Raw genomic sequence first — 17,746 nt, 5'->3', positions numbered from 1 at the left:
GCAGAAGTGGATGTCCCATGATAAAGCTTAGTAGTAGATTTGTGCCAAGTTAACACAAAGTCAAAAACTGGATCGAGAACTTTAATCACAAACTCAAGGTCTTAAGGAAAAACAATAACCACCACCAAACCCCACAAACTCTCATGTTGTGTTAACTCTCCTTTACCCTCTTCCCTTGACAAATTACACACACAAAGGGAGCATTAGTATCTTAAATTATTTAATGTAAACTGTTAACATGCCGAATCACATACAACATCATTAAGAAATACAATTTATGGTGATGTGCTTGTTGTGGAGACTGATTATATTACATTTCAATACATTCTCTGTCTCTTAATTTAACATTAACACTTAACAAATGAACACACTACACACACACACAAACACAATGGCCTGAACAGAAATGAATATTTCTAAACAGATATACAACATAACAATATTTCTGTTTCCCTCTCACTCCATGGACTTGTCACTCCAGGCCATTGATTTTCTTTTGGCCAGCTCCATCCAGGACGGCTGGCCGCCCCCAGACTGCAGCGCAGATGGCAAAGGAGGTGACGATGAGGGCAATGAAGATGTCACCGCTGTTTTCCGCAGCCATTTTTCCTCACGAGGTCTGTCAGGAATTGTTGCCGGACTTGACTCTGAAAGGAAAAACTTGTGTCACATTGCTGCTCATGGATTTACATAATACTCCCATAAGTATTACTGCAATTGTAATTATATTGTGTCAACACACCTGCAAGTTTTACGCATTTTTTTCCCTCCTGTGTGATGTCTTTGCTTAGAGGCGTGGTTTTCACTGAGGCAGGGGATTCACCTGATGTCTCCTCCTCTGTTTGAGCTTTCTTCAATTCCACCTGAGGAAAACAGTGAGTTAGACCACCTGCTCTGAGTGACCTATCAGCCTAAAACAGGAGGAGTTAAACAAGTAGTAAGAAGTGATATTTAAAATAGTATTTTTTGTCAAGATATCCAATGAAAAGACCAAAACCAACATCCTTCTAACAAACAATGCATCTTCTTTACACTGCAGCATCAGGCAATTGTTGCCTTAAAACTGTTGAAACACATAAATGAGCAACAACATTGCACTGGCTGTATAGCGGCCAAAATCATAAAAATATAAGAAAGAAATATAACGCAAAGTAAAGTGCCGCTGTGGCACCCGTCAGCGAATCTTACGCATGGGTAAAAATCAAGGTCCGAGCAAAAGTCATTTCAGTGCAATTTATTATCAACACATCAAGCATTTTCTCTTCCTTCTCACCCGATGGTAAAAAACCATAAGCCTACCGGGTGCGCCGCTCACTACCACCTGTATCCCATATTTATAATGAGCAGGCCTCCCCTCCCCCGGCGCCCAAAGGCTGCCTTTACAAAAACAGAGGCATAGTACAACTTAAATAATAATTAAAAGGAAGATTTACTATAACAAAACAGAACAATAAAATAAATGGATAACTATTAAATAATATAAGCTCCTAGATATGGCTTCATCAGGCTGACATATTCCCTAATTAGGATGAACACTGTAGTCAAACACACACAATGTCCTACAATGGGAATACTCTCTGCAGTTGCACTATTTACTTCCATTTGAGTAATGTTGCTAAAAACTACAGCTGTTAAGGAGGTTACTTAGCCTTTGTTAAATCATACAACTGTATTGGTGACCCCATTTTTAAGATGAACATCGTCGAGTGAACAAAATGCCTTAAGTCTAAGTGCATTTGCGTACTAAGCGACTTTGATTACCAAGGAAAGCAATATATTAATTACATTTATTATTATAACACTTGAATCGAGGTCGGAGAGTATTAATAGAAAGATTATCACACTCTTGGTTTTAGATTGTTCATCGGATTTGTTGAGTATAATACAAAAGATTATCTTTAGCAGTATGAAAGGCAGCTACAAAGAAGTACCACAAACCCCCTTGGTTCCAGGTGGAGTGGTCCACTCTGCCCGTTTCTCCAAAAATGCTGCCTTCTCGCTCACTGCCCCGGCCCACACTGCCCTTCTTCCTGACTGCGATGGACCCTCCTTCTCCTGCACGGTGGTCTCTTTTTCCCCTTTTCCCAAGGCAGAAACCGGAGGCGAGGCTGAAGCCGATGTAGAAACTGAGGTTGATTTGAGCTGGTTGGCAGCATTAAGACCTCGATTGCTCCAGGAAGGTTGCCGCTGAACGGAGGAAAGGTAAGATTGTGCGAGGGACTGTGTGACGTTCCCCTGTGTTAACTGAGAGGATGTCTCTGTCTGTGCAGAGGAGTGTAAAGGAGACTGGGCTGTCCTGCTCTGCACAGCAGGATGAGACGCTGACTGAGGTTCACTGGTTTGTTGGCTGTTGTGGATCTTTTTCTGCCTCAGTTGGAGGTTGGTTTGCAGCCTCGAGTGGTGTTGTGCTTTGTTGTATTTTTACAGTCTGCACCTCTGTTCTGAGCTTGAGGTCCAGGCGCTCTGTCTGCCCGCCTGAAAAATCCCTGGGAAATCTGTTGGTAAAAAGCTGCTGGATGCTCCTGGTCTTTTCCATTGCCAAGCCATCCAGGACACATCCGATGAGGCCGTTGGGGGGGCGGGCTGCGGCTCCTGGGGCACAGGGACGACAGCTTCAACTTCTTTTAGATTTGACGAGGTTGTGTGGATTTCTGCCGCCACGATGCGAGTATTGCCGGTAGATGGAGGGTTGTTCTTCAGTGGAAAAGTGAAGCCAGGCGAGGCTGGATCTAAAGAGTGACACAGTTCAGTTAGACACACTGGGTCGGCTGCACTGTTAAAGTTAGAGTGGCCTTTAATAAGTACATACATTACATTGCATTTAGCTGACGCTTTTATCCAAAGCGACTTACAATAAGTACATTCGACAGGAAGTACAAAGGTCTATTGTCATCAGTGCAAATCCTATCACTCTTAGTGTGATTATTTACTATGTGCATGTGTGCACTGTCTTACATTATATGCGAACGGAAGACAGGATCGCACAGTATGCAATAAGGCAGGGTCTATTTTGTGTGTGTGTGAACCTAAGCTTAAACGTCTCTGGTGGTAAACTTTAAAAAAAAGAAAAGACAACATTTCCGTAGACTCACCTGATGGTCGTAGGTCTCTTATTTCTGGTCTTTTAGGTCTGTCAACCTGCTCCTCACACACTGGTGGAGTGCTGGAAGAGGCGTCAGACTGAACTTTCCTGGAGCGCAGTTTAACCCCAAACGCCATCTTTCCCTCGTCATCCTCCACCTCCCTTGCTTCCAGCGCCTCCTCCACCACCTCCTGGCTGCTCTCAACTTCCTCACTTTGACTGTGGTCACATTTGTATGAGATGGTGTCACTGATTCCACCTTCTTGAGGCTGTCCCCCCTCTCCCATGGAAGAACCGGGCTTTTGTGTACACCTGCTTCCTGTCTAAGTCTTCCCACAGCCCCTTTAAGTTCTTCCTTTTCCTTCATGCTTGAAAATAATTTATCCTCTGCTCTAACGTCTTTCTTCAGCTGGGCTTCTGTGTTTTCCACAAAACTGCCTGACCGGGGTCTCTCTCCACCACGATTGTTGGCGGTGGTGATGGAGAAGTGGAAGGAGCCGGATCCTGGGGTGGGTCTCTTTATTCCTCTTGTGATTTGTGACTCACTTTGAAGCTGCTGTTGAACTGTGGGGAGCTGGTCAGATATCATCGTATTTCTCTTGTCATGGGACAGTAATTGTATATCCAAGTCCTCTCTGCTGTCCCTCCGTTCTGACTGTATGAAGGACGAGTGTGGCCGTTCGCTGGGCTTCACATCCGCTGATCTGTTGGGTTTCACTCTGAGTACCTGGGAGGGTACGAAGGGCAATCTCCCGGGAAGCTCCTTTGGGGAGATCGTCGGGCTGGGTGATTTGGATGCTGCCTCCGATGGGGCGACCTCTGGGGATTTTGAAGGAAGAAGCTGGGATTGTAATGGGAATGACGTCCCTCTCCTTTTTCCAATGTCACCTCGGCTTCAGTTATGAGCTGCGGTGATTCTTCTCTCACAGACTCAGGGTGGTGATGTTGTTCAGGGCGTGTAAGTGAGATTCTGAGTCATTCTGCAAAACATGACATAGAAGGAGTATAAGGGAAGTGCATGAAGTGTGTTTCTCTTCTGGTGGTAACATGTTGACTCACCGAAGGGAGGGTCTTCTTGGTGCTGGCTCTCTGCTTCCTGGGCTTGATGGACATGCGGTGGCGGGCAGCAGAGGTGTCCAGGCAGGCGGTGAACTGGACTGGAGAGCTGAAGTCTAACGGGGTCTCAACCACAGAAGGAGAGGAAGTGGGGGAGACAGAAGGAGGAAGAGGGAGGGAGGGAGTCAGGAGCACTGATTTGATTTGTGAAGGTTTGGGATGGGGGAGAGCGGGACGAGAGGATGGCTGAGATGCAGTCTGAAAAGAAAGAATAATCATAATATAACACTTCAACAAAAGAGGAAACGTGAAGACGTGTAAAAAGTACAGAACATGTAGAATTGTTTTATTTTAACAGGATTTCTAATTTATTCTATTTACATTTTAGGCTCGATTCTACATTAACTGGACCAACGAGAGAAGACAAAGCAAAGAGCAACACTGTTACACTGTTTCAAAATGTTCATAGTCTCTCTGGGCTATTTTCAGTCTATCCCCTTGGTCCTGCTGCTGTAAGCACTCACTCGATTCTAAAAATAGTCCCCAAAAAATTGCAATACTTAGCAATGTAAAGCAATGCTAAAACACCGCAGTGCACAGCTGTGTAGGGATTACCGTGGCATAAACGTAACTATATACTTTCTAAGATTTGCACCATCAAACATGAGCTTGGTTTGGGCCGAATATATTGGGAGTCGAACTAAAGCATTGTTGGTTTTGGCTTTTTAATGTTTTTTCTGATTCATCTTCTAACCTTATCTTAAACTAAACTCAATCCTAATCTCAGACTTAAATCCCCAAGAATTAGGATTGGAACTTTTCACAATTCCACACAAAGAAACAAACATACACACAAGTGCTGCATTTACGGCAATACTGTATGTTAGCATTAATGTGTTGTTACAAAGTGAAAAGATGATACTTGATCCAAAATAGTTGGTGAAACGTAAATAGCCAGCGGAGTCTGATTGATAATTCTGCTCAGGAGTATTGTCTCAAAATCATAAAATAAAAAACACCCTGAAATTGGGCCAAATGTCAGAAAATATGTCCATTACAGTTTATCAAAATCCAAGGTGATGTTTTTCAGTTCAAAGGATAAACCGTTTCATATAATATGAAACAGCTGAAAGCAGGACATCTCCATATCTTTAAGAATCTGAAATGAAATCTCCTGCACTTTTGGCATTCAAATACACAAATTATCAAAAAGGTTTTGCAGCTCTTTTCCCAAATACTATTAAACTGATTTGCTCTGATTAAATAAGCAGATACCTGGCCATGTGTCCCTTTAGTCACCTTGCTGGGGGCTCCTGAGGTCTCCGAGGGCGTGTGGGAAGACTTTCATCCTCTGAGCGGCTTCCCACATCCTCTGGACGTCTGACTGGCACAACCAGAGGCGGCGGACCCAAATGCATCTTCTGCTGCTGAAGCTTCTCCTGTGATACCAGAGGAAACAGGTGCTTTTTTTTTTAAACTGGTAAAAGATGGCAAAGATCCCCAAAAAGTTTCCGATAGTAAATGCTGTACCTGCAGAGCTTTGATCTTGCTGTGGACGTGTTCCTGCGATAAGACCCTGGCTGGCTCAGCGTCTGTCAGGACGTCATCAGCCAGGAAGATGCTGTCATGGGACAATGCCCGAAATCCCATGATGCCCTCAGAGAATCTGTGGCAGCAGCAAGAGGGGAAGAACAGAAGAAGAACAAAGGCATAGGGTCAGGACAGGTATGTGGCTGAGAAGCAGAAATTGACACCGTCTTGTAGACACTCACGCCAAATCTTCATCAGACCCGAGTCCCTTTCCTGCAGTGATGTCGCTGGAGGACTGGCTGAGCTTGGCCTCGGCCTCCCCCCCTCCTCTCTTACTTTTCCCGAACAGACGAGTTTTTCAGAGACTTGAGTTTGGACTTTTTACGTCCTGATTGGGATGAAGACAGATCCAGGTCACACTCACACACATGCAGAACTCCACAAGGTATTCTCCTCTCTTTTTTAATTGCTATATCAAATGCATGTCATTGAGTATAAATGGTCTCGGATTGTGATAGTCACGTGCAGGGGCGGACTGGCCATCTGGAGAATCACAGAACGCCGGTCGTCATGGGCAGATGACGGCCGGCTCGGCTCGCTCACGGCCGGCACCGCCCCGGTGTGTGCCGGCCGTGAGCGTGTGTTTTTAAACGGCATCATTGAAGTACCCCCCCCCCCCCCCCCCCGTTGACAATTCACGTGGGCCGGTCTGGGTGATATTCCAGGACTGATTTGTTGTCCCAGTCCACCCCTGGTCATGTGTCCTTTATGTGGTTAGCTATTCTTTTTCAAAGACTTGCTTTCTTCACACTTATGGTGAGAAGAAAGCAAGTCTGAATCTTGAATCCACTCTATGTCCAAGTCCGTTTGCAAATACAAGGAATGTGCTTTGATTAATTAGTGCACAAGATAACCATAGATATAATACAAAAAGTTAGAAATGATATAATAAATAAGAAAAGCAAGTATTGCAAAATCAAGTAACTAATAATACATATAGAGGAGACGAGAAATATATTAAGAGTATGAAAATATACTGTAAAAATATGTACAATATATCTGAATTCATTGGTATTTTTGTGCAGAAATGTGCGAAATTCTCCAAGGCACTTGCCAAAGGAATGAATAAAAGAACATACAGAAAGATATGATAAAGATATGCAATAATGTAACACATCCCACTCTTTTGTAAAAATGCATGACAGATTATCTTACCTGGAATATCCTCCGTGCTTCTTCTGTTTCTCCAGAGAAATACTCCATCTGTCTGATCACTGAAACCAGAGGCGACAGGAATAAAGACTCAGAAATGGGAAGAAACCAGGACAACAAAAACTCAGGCTAACACTTTCTCGAAGCTGTTGCTCACATGCTGGAGGGCAGGTCGTGGTGTGAATGCTCCAGTGTTCCCCTGGCTCTTAATGCACCCGTGTGACAGCCTGAAGGAGAGAGTCTGGAACTCGCGGTGCAAGGTTATTGGTATTATCAGGAATCTTTACTGTAGCTAGGTGGGGCGTGCTGAGCAGCCCCTATAGTCCTACAATAAGTCATAAAACAGGCTTTGATCGGAGGAACAATGTAATTACAAGTCCATAAAATGCAGTTCCATGAAGAAAAAGTATAGGATTTGAATACAATAGTACACTATCACTCATAAAGCAATGCAGCCTGGATAATGCTTTCGTAGACAAAGCAAACACTGCAATCTCTCACTCAGACAGCGTCACTTATGCAAAACGACGACTGACACACATACATATTGGGTTTATGTGTTACTCAGTGCAAGGTGCTTGTTTTATCTTCGTTCCACAGACTTTGTTTCGCACCCTGCTCTGCCACTAGTGTGCCTTTTGAGTCGCACTGTTCTCTGTGTCGCCGAGGAAGTGCTCACAGAGTGATCCCGTACAGCATGTTCGCTTGATAAGACGAGATGTGGCAGGTTATGGGTAAACATGCAAAGTCCACACTTCCTCTCTCCTATCGCCTGCTCTCACAATACAAGCACGCCCTATTGAAAGGGATGTAAGCTGCAAAAGAAGTTGCATGTGAGTGACTTACATAACATGTGAACCGTCCTATAAATACAACTTGTGTGTGTTTTTGATGGTGCTCATGAAACCATACCTCAGACTTTGATCAACATCCAGCCCCAACAGAAACAACGGATAATCCAGTGGATTATTGACATTGCAGAGATCCTTGTGAGATTTCCCAGCACCATAACCCACAGCTTAATCATAAACGCCCCATGCCAGGTATTCACATTCACAAGGGAAAGCACTTCTCTATTCAAGGGTAAAACACACATTCCCACATCATTAAGGAAAAGGAAAAAATAACTTACCCAGCGTTTTACAGCAGCACCTCTGCTTCTCTTCCTCCTCTCTGGGCCAGAGTTGTCCTGTCGTCTTTGTCCCAGTCCTAATGTTTAAACCTCAGGCTGGAGTCGTCCCCCATCTGCAGACGGAGGGAGATGCGGAGGGAAGGGAGCGAGGGAAGGAGAAAGGACAAGCAGAAAAGAAAGGCAGAGAGAGAGAAGGACACTCCATGACAGGGTAAGCAAATGCACAAAGAGAAAAGAGGACAGAAGAGAATAAGAGAGGCCGAGCGAGAGGGGGAGAGAGAGGGATACTCTATTACATTAGTGGCACACTGTGGCCCTCTGCGCTAAGCTCCTTATAAAACGCTAACCTGATTTTAGGCCCAGAAATGAGAGTAGAGGGAAAAAATAATAAAGCTCCAGTAGGAAAGAGGACAGGCATACAGGAATACGGCTCAGAGGACTGTTTACACCGGGCTGCTCACCCCCCCGGGCCACCGCAGAGACACGTGTGTGTGTGTGTGTGTGTGTGTGTGTGTGTGTGTGTGTGCGTGTGTGTGTGTGTGTGTGTGTGTGTGTGTGTGTGTGGTGTGTGTGTGTGTGTGTGTGTGTGTGTGTGTGTGTGTGTGTGTGTGTGTGTGTGTGTGTGTGTGTGTGTGTGTGTGTGTGTGTGTGTGTGTGTGTGTGTGTGTGTGTGTGTGTGTGTGTGTGTGTGTGTGTGTGTGTCAAAATAGTTAAGCATTCAAATAAATACCACCCAGGAATGAGCCATCTCTTAACACTGGAGAGATGCAGAGTTTTCTTTCAAGCACACCAAACATTAAATAATATTTTGTGATATTGTGCATAGAGATACTGTATGTGTTTTTATTATGGATGTCAACACACAATAGGACATTTGCAAATGCATTATATTGATGTGTGTTGCATGTTAATAATAATAATACATTTATTATATCAAGTGCTTTTACAGATGCTCAAAAACACGTAACATAAAATAAAAGTCAAATAAAAATCAAGCTAATAAAACTAAATGTAACACGGGAACACACAATATAAGCCAGTCCAAACAGGGGAATACTAGTCAGTGATTTGAAGGAGGGGGAGGTCGGTGCAGATGTTTCCATTATGTATTTTTATTGCTACCTATTTATTGATTTATATTGTCCGACATGTGCTCTGTTCAAAATACAAATCTCTTTTATTATTTTAGATACAGTATTAGGACTTCAGATCAAAATGAGCTATTAGCTATAATCTGGCATGTATGAGAGATGTATGTATTTGTATGCATTGTACTTGTTCAACAAAAGAAAGGCATAATAGTAATTTAAAAAATAAGCATACCTTTATGTATGCCCTAAATCCAAAAAGCATAATACTTGAAGGAAAAATGATACGTAAAAAAGGGTCTTCACTGCCTCGTTAAATCAGAAAATAACCTTTAAAAGAAATTCCCTTTCTTTAAAAGAGACCAAGATATCTCGCACACACACAGTCTCCTAACATTACATTGATCCCAGTGTTGCTACAGTGAATGTGCACATTCCCACAGGAGGGTTTCAGAGATGGCAGCACTATGTAGGCCACTGGGCTACAACCAGAGAGAGGGGGGGGGGGGGGGGGGGGGGGGCACAGGAAGAGGAGACCTTCATCCACATTGTGTCTGTGTGTGAGCAGCTCCTGATGAGGCTCCTCGTCCCACAAATCCTTATCTCTTCCTCTCAAACATAAACCCAGCCGCTGACATCTGGATTACATGCAACCAACCGCATGTTAACACCGTCACCGACCTGACATACACAGTCTGGGATGGGATTTATTTGAGGATGTATTGTCTGTAATCTGCACATAAAGGACAATATGTATGCAAGTGTGTCTTATTTGAAGTGATAACAGCTGATGTGGTGACATGTATGAAATCTGTCTGCACATTTACAGCAGAAACAGCTTATTTTGTCCTCTCTTATAAAGTAATACAAGTAGAGACATCCGCGGTCATCTGTGCTTCCCTGGCGGATTATAAAGCGTCCCCTCAGAGCCCAGATGAGGACCGGGCATGAAAACCCAGATTAAGGCTGATAGATAATCCGATCACGGCGCTGTTTGAACTCTTGTGTGTTTCCATTCATCCAAACAAACAGTTTTCCATGAATATTTAATGAGGGTGTTTTTTTTCTCCATAATTGCTTTTTTATGGGGGAAATATGTCATTAAAATGTCATTAACTCAACATTAATCCTACAGCAACACTGAACAAGTGACTTACACACAGACAAAGCTGGACTAATGTATTCATAATTATTGATTTTACTATAACAGTTAACTACATTTCAGTTGGCTTTTCATTCAACTGATTAAAAACAGGACTTTAGCAGTTAAATGGTGGTATATAGACTAAGTAAACAGCTGACAACTGCCGACCAACCACTGAACGTTTTACAGCGTGCAGCATTGGAGAATACAAATGTTTTTATATTAGGCTTGGCTACCTGATACATTTGCTGCATGACGGATTTGCATATTTCTAGCAGTTTGAAGCAATGGTTAATGATATGATGTTATTTCAATGACTCAGTGGTCATGTTCATTCTTGACATAGTGAGTAGTTCACACACATGGAAGAGAAGTCCAATAGTAGTCTGAATAATGCAACCTTTCTATGAGATCTGAGCCAACTCAAACTCTCCCATGCACCATTATTTTAAAAGACGTATTGAAATACAAATAATATCAAAATAAATCATTAATGTCTTTAGATTTGATTATTTAGATTTGTAGGCCTACTGATATATGCTGTGTTTTTGTGTTACTTGTGTATTTAGTGTTTGTTCAATAATAAATGAATACAAACTCTTAGATCAAGTTTGACTTTCGACTACATTTTTATAAAGCACAAACTGAATTAATTATTTGAACTGAATAAACTGCTGCAGCTTAATCAGGTTTGTGGTCATCAAGATACTTTTTTTATATGTATGAATATATTTTAAATGTGATATACTTTAAATACAGTTACTTTAAAGCTTGATCATGATTAAAATAATAAAACAAAGACCATTTTTAAATAATTATAAAAGCAGTTTTAATTGACCTTTTCCACCAGATGGCAGTATGACGTTCTTAAAAAACATTTGGTAATAGAAGAATTAAAAGTTTTTTAAAAATGTAAAGAAAAGAACCCTTTAAAGAAAATAATATGTTAACAGGAAAACAAAGTATTTGGCAACGTTTGACAGCACAAGTCTGTGATAATCATACATGATCGTACAGAATTAAAGACAGTCAGTGTGACAAAAGCATTTTGTAAAACCTGATCAAAATGGCTCTATAAGGCCGACCACATCACAAGTATTTAAGGCAACTCCAAACCCACAGCCTGTGTGTCTTTTGGCAGGTGAGTAAATTAAGATAGAAAAACCGTTTTTAAGATGTTTGAATCTCATAGTGTTTTTGTGTGTTTGGTGTGAAAAATATCTACGCTGGTCTCGTGGCACTGCCGGAGGTCGTAGTCACAGTAACCGATAGAGAATCGACCCTGGAGGATAAGAAAGATTCACAACAAGTCAGCGATGTGATTCTGACAATGGCATTTAAAGAAAAGGAGTCATAGAAACTGTAATGACATCTCACCTTAGGTCTTTTGAAGTAATCCAACCCTCTGCCTATCTTGATGATCCAACCATTGTCAAACCTAAAAAAAACAAATATGTTTTTGTTTACAACCAGAAAATAAAGCAGCAATCAGAGAGAGGGAAAATAAATCCTAAAAATAGTGTTTTTTAGATATTGCAAATTGAAAACTATTCTTAGCTTATAATGAGTTTTTTTAATGTGTAAAATCCTTGAAATGCACCTGATCTCCCTGTCGTGTATGGTGGAGGAGTACTGCAGATCCAGAGTCACTCCCTGAGCGCTCAGACTCTCTTTGATCTCAGAGAGAGCGCCGCGCTGCTGCCCGCTATCCGCCTGCTGGACGGGACAAAATGGTATTAAAACAACAGCACAAAGGGACCCAGACACCTATACAAACTGTTTTTACTGACTGTCAATGTGGGAGGAGCACAGGTGTTGCTGAAAACATTCATTACAGACATAAATCACGACTTATCACAAATCAAAACGGTAAAGGGAATTTGTCTGGCATTCATTTATTTATTTACACTCTGCTACTGTGCCACGTCATGTGATTATGGTGGAAAAGGGCCAATGACTGCCATTCATTTACTACACTTTGTGCGACCATATTTGTTTCAGAACCAACCTCGTCCTGGGAGGTGAGCAGATGGACCTTCTTCACCTTGCAGGGCGCTTTGAGCAGCATCTCACAGAACCGCAGGAAGTTGTACAGCTGAAAGGGAAGCAGTTTTACTTTGAGATTAAACTGCAGTGTTAATCAATTCAATATGAAGATACACAATGATTTTTAAAATGTACAAAATATATCATTCTTTGAAAATTCAAAATGTAATTAACTTTAGGAACAGTTTAAGTATTTTGCGTGTTGTGGGATGTAGGTTAATAATACTAAATACTGGTGGAGAATTTGTATACACCACTTTCTGTGTGAAATTAATATAACAGTTTCGATTGAAATGATAACAATACGATTGCATAACAAGACGATAAATGATCCTATTGAATAATTGCTCATCCCTATTTGTAACCCTATTAACACATCCTAAGCCCTAACCAACCCTAAGGCCCTTATTATATAATATTATTTTGGCACTGAGTATTTACATAAACAAAGTTAATCTTATTAATGCCATAATGCATAATGCATTAATGCCATACGTATGCGTATGTCGTCTTTTGGGCTGTAGTGCAGATGCTTTCCTTAAAGTGGTTATTAATCCAACACTGTATAAATTAAATGACTTAAAGATCATGTGTAGAATGAAAAATCTGAAGTTGCAGCCCTTGAATAAACGCAAATAAACAAAGACAAATCCAGCTTGACGAAAATAAAGTACTGTGAGATCTCACTTGGTGTATGTGCCGTATGTAAGGGTCTTCCACCCAGACCTCGGTGAGGAAGCTGCTCAGGTAGGGCTTGAACAGAGACTCGTAGCTGTGACCTGTCGCGTCCTCTGATATCCTGATCTGCTCGTGGTATTTCCCATCTGACAGGAGAAAATAGGCACAAATAACCCAATGCTATTTACCGCTCAAATATGAATGCATTGTCAATAAGATATAACTTTAACAATTCCCTGACATTATAGCTGTTTGTAGAGCAGGGTTCATATATTCATAAATGCATTTCTGTTAAATGCAATTATCAAAAAACAAGGTGGTCAATAGACTTTACAGCAGGTTCATTTGTGTTTCAGTGGTTTTGTTTCCTACCTTCTTTCAGCTGGTTCACGTGAGATTTGATCTGCTCTGCTCGGTCCATGTAGCCCTTTATCTTCTCCCTGTAGTGACCTCGCTTTGAGTCATCTTTCACAGAGGCTGTCAGGGGAGAGAAAACAAGAATACATTATGATTTCTGTCTTTTCCATGCTACATGACCTCTACTGTACTCATTATTAAGATATTAAGACAATGGGCCCCTGGGTTAAATATACGCAAAAGGCCCCAACACTACATATGAGAAGGACATAAAGACGTTATAGTTTGTTTGCCTCTTTTGATGTTCCTTTTGTATATTAAGTCACTTATAGTTGTCTTGTGTCATTTTGTAGTCATTATGTGTCCATGTGTAGTCTTTTTGAGTTACTTTGTGGTTGTTTTGAGTCTCTATGTAGTCCATTTGCGTCTCTTTGGGGTTGTCTGTTCCACTGTGAAAATATATATTCACTTTGTAGTAGTTTTGTGTCTCATTGGGGTCATTCAGCCCCTCTTGGTTGTTGATTCGGTGTAGTTGTAGTCATTTTTTGCCTATTTGTTATCATGTTTACTTGATAACAGGCCTGTATAGTATCTAATTGTTTTTCTTCCAGCTTTGTTGTCCTTTACTGTCTTAATAAGTCCTGTATAAGTTTATCAAGAGATGCCAAATAAAAGTCAAAATCATTGTATAAGTAGTACACAAACTGGGCCAACAAATATTATTCTGATTTAGTTTGTTGGTCATTTTGATTCTCTTCCTGGTTGGTAGCCGTCTCTTGTCCCCCTAACACACCGGGCTCCTAACCCTGTAGGACCGTGCTGCAGTCAATACTTTCCTTTACATTGCATTTAATGTTATGAATAATAATAAAGCACCTTTCAGCACGTCCATGAGCAGCTGGATGCCCTCCTGGTAGCAGACCAGAGACTCTTGGAAGCGGCCGCTGTGGTCCAGCTCCACGGCTCGCTTCAGGACGGAGATGGCGGAGCTCTCCATCCCTGACACGTGATTCTGGCTCATTATTCTGTTTATCCTTCGTGTTTTCCACAGTTACGAGTAAACTAAAAGTGGATTCATGCTTTTAAAATGTCAGAAAAGTCTCCAAAGGAAGCGGTACAACCGTCCCAACTTGAGAGCTACACAGGTGCGCCACAAAAATAGTTCCCCAGAGAAACATCATGGTGGAATAATGGTCCATAACATAATAATGGTGTTTAGATGGGTGCAGCTTTATCAAAATACTGCAATTAAATACGACTACGCAACTGTATTTTAAACAAAAATGTAAATCGTTTATCCTTATAATTGTATGTGAAGTACAATTACAACTTTCCTAAGACTATCTGGGGATTGTATCTTCCAATTTTCATTGAAATACATATAGAGGAATATCTTACTTTGTTATTTTATTTTATGTTGTTGTTATCCTGTTTTTTGCTTTTCTTATATATTTGCCCACATGTATCCTGTTGAATTTGACAATTCATTATTAATGTATTGTTAAATGGTTTGAATTTATCACAAAAAAATATTTCTATTGCTGTTATAATCTGAAAATGACTTTAAACCAAAAGGGAATTTAAAGGATATCAAATGAAAACTGTTTTAGTTATATAATTATAGTAATACAAATACCTGTAGGAACCTTGATCGGGGAACATTCGCTTCGTCGGCGTAGTTTCATTGTAACTCCTCGAAGCTTCCGGTGTAGACATCCATGGAGGACATAACTGTCATGACAACAACGTGAATTACCGTTTGCGGTTCTTCTTGAATCAATGTCGTCGGTTTGAATTCAGTGAATATAATGTGAAATTAGTTACGTGTTTATCCGTCGCGTTCATTATCGTTTGGTCTAGTCTGCGTTTAGCAGGGCTGCACGGTAACGTTAACCTTGGCGTGCACCACAGTAGTTTAACTAACTAGTGGCTGTCAACTTAACCGTCACTGTCACTAAGGCTACCGAATTAAAGATGTCGGGGGTCTGTCGTGGTTTGAGCTCAGTGAAGGTAAGAAGAACATCTTGCAGTATTTCTCATGTTTCAAACTGACCTTACCTTAATGCTTTCTTTACTTTAAAATCAGGACCTCTCAATGTTGATACTGCCAGGTTGTGTTCTATTGAAATGTTCTTTCTCTTGATATAGTAAATGTGGTCAAAAATCCAGAGTTTCACAATATATATAAGTTTTGTTCAATATATTTTTCAACTCTAGCAGCCAAATCAGAATTCCTTTATTCGTCCCACAGAGGGGACATTTACATTGTTTCAGCAAAATTAGATAAAAGATAGACAAACAATTATAATAAATTACAAAAAGGGCATTCATATAATATTTAAAATACTTATTAAAAGTTATTACAATGTATTTACAGTACACATTTGGGTAGAAAAGGAGCAGCAGCAGTATTCATAAAATGCATTAAATGTAACATGTGGTAGAAGCTACATTTAATATAATTTATAAATGTATATAGCCGCTACTTATCCAAACAGTATTGGTTGACAAATGTATATAGTCTCATCACTCTATATGTGTGCTCCTATATCAGGAAATAAATGTGCCTTTTATCCTCAGCCACATTATTACAGTCTGCTTTAATTTTGTGTTTGTTCACAGCTCCTGACAGAAGCTACACTTTTGCAGCGTTGCCCATTGTTTGTACCGGCACGCAGCAAATTCACCAAAGCAAGAGTCCCCAAAGAGGTAAGAATCAGATCGAACACCAGAGTTTTGCAGAATGATTTTTAATACATTGCTTATTTGTTTAGGCATGTGTACCATTTATGTATAATCTCAACTAAGATGGATCCATTCTATCACCCTAACATTTGGCCCTGTCTTGCAGAGAGGCTTTGTTTTCAATTCATTTTAATACCCGACTCATTTTGGTTAATATTTGTAAATTACGTAAGGTAGAATTAAGTGCCTAATATTACATGTATACCTCCGGGACCCCCTAAGAGATTAATCCAGATATTAAATATATCACGATGCCTTAATCTTCATAATGAATAAAGCATCACTTTGGGTTTTTTCTTCGCAGATTTTTGAAGAGAGATCAAAAGAGCATGACCGATATGGAGGAGATCCGGAACAACCTCACAAACTGCACATCGTGACACGAGTCAAGAGTACCATGAGACGACCGTACTGGGAGAAAGACCTCGTGAAATACCTGGGGCTCGAAAAGGTGAAGCCTTTGTTTTTATCTGTTAAAAAAATTAGGGAAATGTTTTGTAGAACACAAGAGATTTGGGAATTTGTATTAAAAGAATAAATCAGCACCTCTCTAGGAATCAGACAGTGTCTGCTTGAACCTTGGAGAGCAGTAAAGATCCTTTGTTATGATGTGTTGCACTGACTCCGCTCTCTCTCTTTAGGCTCATACACCTGTCATTCACAAAAACACACCTGCCGTCAACAACCAACTGAAATTTGTCAAACATCTTGTGAGGTAAGAGAAATGTAATATATCTGTCTACAACTCAAGGTTCTGCTCATCATTGAAGCTTACAGCTAAATAAAACGTGATGACATAAGACAAGTAGATTCATATCCAAGGTTTGTACAGTCGTGAAAGTTTGAAAATTATACATTTGAACTATTAATTTGAATGGTTAGGATTTTATACTTGAAGTTGGATATACTGTTTGAAAAATGCTTGATTCTCGACTTAATGGTCTTCATCCACAATCACTCATGTAAACTAAAAGCACTTTCTATATTTGTAATGGAACAATCGGGGTCTTTGTGGAGAGGTTAAGAAGATAGAGCTTAAATATTCAACATATATGAAAAACAGCTTATGAAATAAACAAAGTAAACACTCAATGTTGCTGCTAATCACATTGTCACAATTTACATGCAACGATGAAATTACAGTCTAAAAAGTGTCTGAATTTGAAGCAATAAGAACCATTTTGAATCAGTTATTAAAGCCATTTGTCTGGATCTTAAGACCCTGTTTCTTGACCCCCTCTCCTCTGGTCCTTCAGGATCCAGCCTCTGAAGACACCCTACGGCCTGCCAGCTGAGCAGGACATGGCAGACACTTACATCAACACCAAAGGAGAGCTGATCGTCCACCGCCTCCTCCAGCCTGCAGACCCCAAAGCTCTCAAATCCTAGCTCCGCTTCCACATCATGTTCATTCAAAGTTCAATTGTTCCAAAATATCATGAAATATCTAGTGCTCCATAGCTTCCTGTTCTGGTTTCACCACAATGAGCTAAAGGAATATGGTTTAAACGGTTTTTATATTTACTCAAATGTCTATCTAAATATTGCAAGTATGCAAGAGATGATGGTTCAAATTCTAAAGTAAACATGACTTGTTAAAACACATAAATTAAAAGCCTTTTGAAATGAAATGCATGTTTCCTTTTTGCTTGTATTTCACAGAGAAAGTCATTTCT

General features: G+C 40.7%; 3 protein-coding genes across 3 annotated transcripts; 1 reads left to right on the top strand and 2 right to left on the bottom strand.

Moving 5' to 3' along the window:
• Positions 1-125: 125 nt before the first annotated feature.
• Positions 126-7,426, bottom strand: cracdla (cracd like a). Its single transcript, XM_071207024.1, is given in 16 exon segments — positions 126-647; positions 743-863; positions 1,939-2,346; positions 2,348-2,544; positions 2,547-2,729; positions 3,093-3,302; positions 3,305-3,949; positions 3,952-4,023; positions 4,026-4,062; positions 4,142-4,384; positions 5,419-5,577; positions 5,669-5,804; positions 5,911-6,026; positions 6,028-6,056; positions 6,884-6,970; positions 7,417-7,426. Coding segments are annotated over 16 exon segments (2,844 nt in total). The 3' UTR covers positions 126-456.
• Positions 7,427-9,623: 2,197 nt separating this feature from the next.
• mitd1 (MIT, microtubule interacting and transport, domain containing 1) lies at positions 9,624-14,902 on the bottom strand. The gene is made up of 7 exons (XM_034109748.2): positions 14,202-14,902; positions 13,341-13,445; positions 12,978-13,114; positions 12,253-12,339; positions 11,845-11,960; positions 11,622-11,682; positions 9,624-11,526 (listed from the first exon to the last, which is right to left on the bottom strand). The coding sequence occupies exons 1-7, from the start codon at positions 14,344-14,346 to the stop codon at positions 11,431-11,433; spliced, it is 747 nt and encodes a 248-aa protein (XP_033965639.1). The 5' UTR covers positions 14,347-14,902; the 3' UTR covers positions 9,624-11,430.
• A 125-nt stretch (positions 14,903-15,027) lies between these two features.
• On the top strand, positions 15,028-17,701 carry mrpl30 (mitochondrial ribosomal protein L30). Its single transcript, XM_034109749.2, has 5 exons — positions 15,028-15,335; positions 15,948-16,034; positions 16,375-16,521; positions 16,712-16,785; positions 17,327-17,701. Exons 1-5 carry the CDS (start codon positions 15,300-15,302, stop codon positions 17,457-17,459), a joined length of 477 nt encoding a protein of 158 aa, XP_033965640.1. The 5' UTR covers positions 15,028-15,299; the 3' UTR covers positions 17,460-17,701.
• Positions 17,702-17,746: the final 45 nt, after the last annotated feature.

The sequence above is a fragment of the Pseudochaenichthys georgianus genome, chromosome 21 (genome assembly GCF_902827115.2).
Source record: "Pseudochaenichthys georgianus chromosome 21, fPseGeo1.2, whole genome shotgun sequence".
NCBI classification, from domain to species: Eukaryota; Metazoa; Chordata; class Actinopteri; order Perciformes; family Channichthyidae; genus Pseudochaenichthys; species Pseudochaenichthys georgianus.
This window is presented reverse-complemented; position numbering and strand designations above follow the sequence as displayed.